Genomic DNA, 7,497 nt, shown 5'->3' on the forward strand with positions numbered 1-7,497 from the left:
ATAGCCTGATACTAGAACCGTAGCCATTATTATCTCATTATGACACTAGAACCGTAGCCATCGTTAACTTATAGCCTGACACTAGAACTGTAGCCATCATTATCTTATAGCCTGACACTAGAACCGTAGCCATCGTTAACTTATAGGATCACACAAGAACCGTAGCCATCGTTATCTTATAGCCTGACGCTAGAACCGTAGCCATCGTTATCTTATTGCCTGTCACTAGAACCGTAGCCAACGTTATCTTATAGCCTATCACTAGAACCGTAGATATCGTTATCTTATAGCCTAACATTAGAACAGTAGCCATCGTTATCACATTCTGACACTAGAACCGTAGTCATCGTTAACTTATAGCCTGACACTAGAACCGTAGCCATCGTTATCTTATAGCCCGACACTAGAACCTTAGCCATCGGTAAGTTATAACCTGACACTAGAACCGTAGCCATCGTTAACTTATTGCCTGACACCAGAACCTTAGCCATCGTTCAGTTATAGCCTGACACTAGAACCGTAGCCATCGCTAGAACCCACTAAACTTATCCTTTGACATCTTTCTCATGGGTTTTCACAGCGTCTAGTGAGCTGTCGTCAGTAATTTTCTAGGAAACAAGTGATCCCATTGGTTGAATTATTGAATACAACTCATGATTTGTTTTCTTTTTTGGCCAAAGACGTGTCTTTTGACGTCATTTTCTAGGGTTTGTACAGCGTCTAGTGAGCTGACGTCAGTAGTTTTCTAGGAAACAAGCGATCCCATTGGTTGAACTATTGAATACAACTCTGATATGTTTCCTTTTGTGGCCAAAGACTTGCCTTTTGACGTCATTTTGTGGTCAGTCAGGCCATAAGTTTACGATGGCTAGGCTCTGTGCCATTGTCTTTGCCTTCTTTCATGTAAAGCGCCCCTTTTCTTCAAAAAAAAAGAAATCCACCATTTATTATCTACTCCTGCTGTTTCTATGGCATCCTTCTTTTTGTCCTTTTTATTCACTTCAGATATCCTCAAGTCAAACTTATACTAGGCTGCTGAAGCTGTACACTGTAAAAAGTAATAAACATTAAATAGCTTTTAAAAGAAGAAGAAAATACCTAAAATGGATCGTTTCGACCCCAAAACCCTTCTTCAGTTAACAACAATAAAAACTATGAAAACATAAATACATTACTACAAATGGAACAGATTGACGGCAGATTACACGATTTCAATAAGTTGCTGATTTGTTTTTGATGTTTACACACTACACACTACACACTACACACTACACTTATGACTTATACATATCATCAAGCCATTGGCAAGTTTTAAATTGAGCTTTTTATATAGCGCAATATCCACTTAATGTGCTAAAAGCGCTTTACATGGTGCCCCTGGCCAACAGTAACACTTAATATGATATGTAGGACGAGACCTGACGCCTGTTAGGCGATATTACAATCTTTTTCGGACAGAGACAACCCTGTTAACGGCTAGGTACTCGTTTTATACCCGAGTATGGTGAGAGAATGTGAGTAGAGGACTCAACTATGCGCCGAGCAAGGCTCGAACTTAGAACCTTCCGAAAAGATTCTTTTATTCACATTCTCTCACCGAACTCCAGTGTAAAATGAATAAATGGCCGTTAACAACGTTGTCTCAGTCTAGACATTAAAAAATTGTAATATCGCCTAACAGGTATGTTAAGTGTTGTTGTTGGCTAGAAGCACCATGTAAAGCGCATTGAGCACCTTTAGTGGAGATTGGTCTATATAAAAGATCAGATAAAGTTATTTATTTATGGGACTGGTCGTGTAATATAAATAAATGGCACTATTATTACTTGAATCACATCGATATAATAATATTGTTTTAATACCATGTGTCACATTTATTAAAACTTTATTACACAGAACATCTTCCTTTTGATGATAAACGTTTAGGTAAGATACTCACAACAGCCACCAGCTAAATTAAACATACCAACGCGCAAGTCCGGTTTGAACGTTAAACGATTATAGTCTGATTGGTATAATTCACAGGGTCCTTCTCACTAACAGGCTGCCTAAAAATAATAACAAAGAGCTGAGTCACGTCAACTTCGTTCCTTCAATAGATCATTGTTTATTGTTTTGATATGTGAAACACCACAATTTCTTGAATTCTTGCCTATAATGAGAACTCATTTTATAATATATGAATATACTTAAACTGGCATTCAAATTCTCCAAGAGAATAAAAAAATGTAAAAAAATGCTTAGAATAAACCAGTAACGTTCGCGAAAAACAAAATATTCCAAAACAATGAAAACAAGTCTCGGTATGAAACAGACTGTAAACAAAATTGATATCGCAACGACCATACAAACTAGATGTATCTCTTTGGAGCTCTTTGGATAGTTTTTCGGAACGCTACCAGGGGTTAAATTGTCCTTACGATTAGTTGGATTCTCGCACTCTGTTTTTGTAGGAACATAATTATTTTGTGTCGTTTTCACAGAGGAGACCCCAGCTGATTTTTTAAATTTTTGAGATGTATTAATTGTCTTTAACATGATAATGTTGCACAGAATAATTAAGGGGATGGACAGAAATCGAGCTGTTATATATAAATACATGAGTTTAAAATCATAGCTGTCTGGGTAAATGCTAAAGCGATAAGGTGCAAGATAAGATCTATTTGTTCTCGGATCAATACGCCATGCCAGGTAGTAATACATTCGATGATGAATTGCTAGAGCAATTCCTAAAACATTGAATGAGATAAAGACCATCAATGATCGAAATGGGGTGAAAATTGTCCTAGACATGAAAGGAAAGCAAACAGAGATAACTCTCTCAAAAGTCAAATAAACTGTCATCCAAATTGTCACATTGAGGAATGGATCAATTTGTTGATCAAATATGTACCTTAAACTATTAGCTGTAGTACGAGAACCTCCTGAAAACTTTGAGATAATCTCTGATGTAATTCCCAAAAATGTAAAGAAACAGGCACCAAAATCAGAAAATGAAATTCCTGCAAATATCACGTTAGGGCTGCTTGAAAAGATCCCTTGTCGATAGAAGATGATCAAATTGATGATGTTGGAAACAATCCCCATTGCTGTAATTGCTTCTGTGGGGACCAAACGGATGCAGACTATCAACAATTTGTACATCTCTACACTGAGCAATACTCTCCGAATAGACTCTTGTTCTTGCGTTGTCGAGTTCATTTTCGTTTGGATTTCAGTCTGGAAAATAAAATCAATCATTTATTGACAAATCATGATATGTGCACGTGACCCAACAGCAAGGATGTGTAAATCTGTCACCCGTCGTCTCCAGAACAGAATTGAATTCTGCCGGGTGACTGGGAACCTGGCTGTGCCACATGATTAGTTTTGTACAAAAAAGGAACAGGGTTGCTTCCGATTGGTGTCATAATGGAAGCGTTGATGAAGATACTGACTGGAATGATGAAATCTGCTAGAAGCATCCTTAAACAAGTATGTCGGGTGTACACTTAATCCTCTTCGGCCTTGAGGCACATCGGGCATCCACCAGATATCTCCATTTTGCGATCGGCTGCTTTTGCGGTGGCTGTATTCCAGGACAGGCCTGTTTCCTTTAATTCTTTCTCCATGTTCCTTCGCCGGGTTCCTTTGGGTCTTCCCCGCTTTCTCTTCCCATCTGCTGTCCAGTACAGGGCCGTCTTGGGAAGTGACCCTTTTTCCATTCTGGCCACATGACCCAGCCAACGCCATCTTCTTCTTTTTATTTGGCTTTCAATACAAATGCAGTCAGCTTTCTTTACTAAATCCACTGATTTTATTTTTGTGGGCCAAAAGAAATTAAAAATTTTTCTTAGACATGAAAGGCTTCTAGTTTCTGTATTAAGGAGGATGTCATTTTTCAGCTTTCACTTCAATAAAGCAGTACACTTAAAACGTTGCTTTTTTATATTTTTAGCTTTGTCTTTCTCATAATTTGCTTTGATTTCCAAAAGTTTTTCAGCATGCCGAAAGCCTGGTTTGCCTTTTGAATTCTGTGCTTTGATATCGTGTTCTGCATTTCCGTCGTCTGTATTATTTTGGATCCGAGGTAGGAGAACTCTATTACCTCTTCAATGATATGCTCATCTATCCTAATTTCACTGTCCTGTTTTGGATTCACCCTAATGTGCACAGTCTTATCGAAATTTATTTTCAGTACAATTTTTGAGGCGTTCTTGTGTAGTACGTTTTGTTTCTCTGAGGCGTCTCTGTGTGTACTGGAAACTAACGCGATATCATCTGCGTAGTCTATGTCTTCCAGATGTCAGTGTCCAGCAAATGCCTCTCTTCTTACCATCAATTGTATTTTTCATGAGCCAGTCTAGAGCCAGGATAAACAGAAGCGGGGAGAGTATGCAGCCTTGTTTTACACATGTTGTTACATTAAAGCTGTCTGTTAAATTGTTACCACACTTGGCATTGGTAGTTGCTGTACATTGCTTTTACTAAGTTAACTATCTTCACCGGTATACCATAATGGCGGAGTATTTTTCCACAGGGACTCCATGTGTAAGCTGTCAAAGGCTTTTACAAAATCCACAAAAATGGTGTAGAGGGGCTGTTTTATATAATATATATAATATAATATAATAATAATAATAATAATAATAATAATAATAAATAATAATAATAATAATAATAATATAATAATAATAATAATAATAATAATAATAATAATATAATAATAATAATAATAATAATAATAATAATAATAATAATAATAATAATTAATAATAATAATAATAATAATAATAATAATAATAATAATATAATAATAATATATAATATAATAATAATAATAATAATAATAATAATAATAATAATAATAATAATAATAATAATAATAATAATAATAATAATAATAATAATAATAATAATAATAATAATAATAATAATAATAATAATAATAATAATAATAATAATAATAATAATAAATACTTTATTGCATCCCAAAATGTTTTTTTTTTGTACAGACGTGTTATAATTTACACAATAAGATAAAAAATATAATGGAAATAGGATGTAGGTATATATAAAAAGGAACAGTTCCACAACCAGAGCCGTGCTTTATAGTATGAATAATTTCAACACTGTGAAATAGTTCAAACTATCACTATAAATTGAAAATTGAAAAGATTGCAAAACAGATAAATTGATAAATTAATATTTACATTATTTGAAAGTAAAAATGCGAAATAATTATATAAAATGATTATTGCTTGTTGGTCTAAAGCCTTATACTGGACGGCAGAAAGGATTTTCGGTGTCTCTCTGTTTTTGTTGAAATAGAGAAAGGGCGACCACTCCTTCCTGACATAAGAATTGATGGTCCTAGTGGATGATTCTGGTCATTTAATATTTTAGTTATTTTAGTAATACAAAATTTTTCGTATAAAAGATCTACATCGTCAACATCATTTATATAGCGTTTAATGGATTTTTAAATATTTGAATTTATTTTGTTCCTTTCCACGGCTAAGCAATTGCCTCCCCAAGCTGTTATACAAAATGACAAAACACTTTCGATTACTGCTTTATAAAATAATGTGCAGAGGGTTTTATCTTTTCCTAACTGAGAAAGTTTTGATAAAAAATAAGCACGTCTGCACATCTTATTCCTAATTATTTTCAAGTGTTCATCCCACTTGAACCTGTCACCAATCGTTACACCAAGGTATTTGTAGTGAGGAACTCGCTGGACGAATTGGTCCTTTAATTTTAACGGTTCTATCGGTTCCTTCACTCTCCTAAAGTCAATCACTAGCTCTTTTGTCTTGCTCATGTTGAGCTCTAGGTGGTGGGCATCACACCAAGACACAGATCTATCAATTTCTTGCCTATAAGCCACTTCGTTGCCATTTGTTATGAGGCCTTAAAGAGCGGTGTCATCTGCAAACTTTATTACAGGTACACTCAGGTTTTGACTTCTACAGTCATTCGTGTATATCGTGAATAATACAGGGGATAATACCCAACCTTGAGGAGCACCAATATTTGTAGTTATACAGGAAGATATGTTTTGTCCTAATTGTACATATTGTGCTCTCTCCGTAAGAAATCCCGCCACCCAAGCAATTATATACTTGTTTAAATTCAGACTAGTCGATTTTTGAACAACCAACTGAGGTTGCTTTACTCCATGATTTGTCTCAGGGTAAATATTGTGTGGTCACTACATGACTTCCCTTTTCTCAACCCTGCTTGCTCTTTTCTAAGAATGTTTTCAATGTGGGGTGAGAGTCTTTTCAGAAGGATTCGATTACAAATTTTGCTCGTTACGGACCCATAAAAACAATCCAAAACATTGCAAAGGTTCACTATATTGGACAGAAGAATTGACAAAGACGGTGATTAACCTAAACCCTAAATAATATACAAAACAATTATCGTATTTAATACGGTATTTATGGGTCTGTTCTAGTCACTGACTGGTTCTCTTGTTTTGTTCAATATCATAGCATTCTTTCACGGGTTTGGATTCAATAAATACGTTATTTTCATCGCGCCATATAACTCACGAGCTTGCGAGTTCGATTTTCCGCGACAAAAGTACGAAGTTGATAAATCAAAACCCGTAAAAGAATACTTTTATATTGTTTTGGCATAATATCCACTCAATTTGATGTTATGTTTTGTTTTAACAATTCGTGAATAAAATATTTTGAAGTCAAAACAAGAACAACAATAAGAATAATAACAACAACAACAACAGCAACAATAACAACAATATATGTGGATTTTAGTCAATATTAAACGATCTATTTTATTTTATTATACAATTCAGGCTTTATGCGAATTAAGTTTCCTGCGTCAGATTTCCAATACAATTGATAAAACAAACTCTGACTGGTGGGTTTTTAAAAATATTCTTATATTCATTGTCTTTATTTCCTTCCTGTGGTCAAAATGAGATTTATAAGCCATGACTTTGTTAGTGAATATTATTTTCAATGCCAGCTAGAGATAAACAAATTGAAATCTATCTGAAAGGGTCTGGAGAAGAGAATAATTGTGATAAAATCTGTAAGAAACTTATATGTAGAAATCTACAACTCATGTATGGGTTACGGCAATAATCACTTACATTATTCTCCTCAAGATTTCTCCACATTCATCTCTTTCTGACAGTTTTGGATAAAACAAATATCAAATATTGCCTTTAAAAAAAGAAATCAACAATGGTTAAGCACCAAACGTTTGTCTAAAATTGAAGCCAAAATCAGCACGTTTTATCCTACCAGCTCTACAATTAAAATAATTATCGAAATCAAACATTTTGAGTTTCTTTGCAATTAAATATAACATCAATTTTTTTAAAAACCTATCCTGTTCTCAATTGAATTTCAAGTCTTTTCTACCCCTCTGTACAATTAACTGTCGCCTTGGTTTCGCAAGAACAATTATTGAGTTATACAATCAATAGATAAGTGATTATATGAATGGGAACCAAAATACATTTCTAAACAAATTGAAGTT

The 7,497-nt window shown here is 34.4% G+C and overlaps 1 protein-coding gene across 2 annotated transcripts in view; it reads right to left on the reverse strand.

Annotated features, from left to right (window-relative positions):
- Positions 1-1,833: 1,833 nt before the first annotated feature.
- Positions 1,834-7,497, reverse strand: part of LOC144959471 (uncharacterized) — a 6,763-nt gene continuing 1,099 nt past the window's right edge. The window contains exons 1-2 of one of the 2 annotated variants that reach the window (XM_078892077.1): positions 7,106-7,224; positions 1,834-3,219 (exon numbers count right to left, since the gene is read on the reverse strand). In XM_078892077.1, coding sequence (XP_078748203.1) covers positions 2,101-3,219; positions 7,106-7,132 — 1,146 coding nt within the window. In that variant the 5' untranslated portion in view covers positions 7,133-7,224 and the 3' untranslated portion in view covers positions 1,834-2,100. Of the gene's footprint in view, positions 3,220-7,105; positions 7,225-7,497 lie in introns of those variants that run through there. The other variant, XM_078892078.1, reaches the window with a different exon arrangement.

Source organism: Berghia stephanieae, chromosome 14 (genome assembly GCF_034508935.2).
Source record: "Berghia stephanieae isolate SIO BIC M18660-M18661 chromosome 14, UCSD_Bste_1.3, whole genome shotgun sequence".
Classification (NCBI taxonomy): Eukaryota; Metazoa; Mollusca; class Gastropoda; order Nudibranchia; family Aeolidiidae; genus Berghia; species Berghia stephanieae.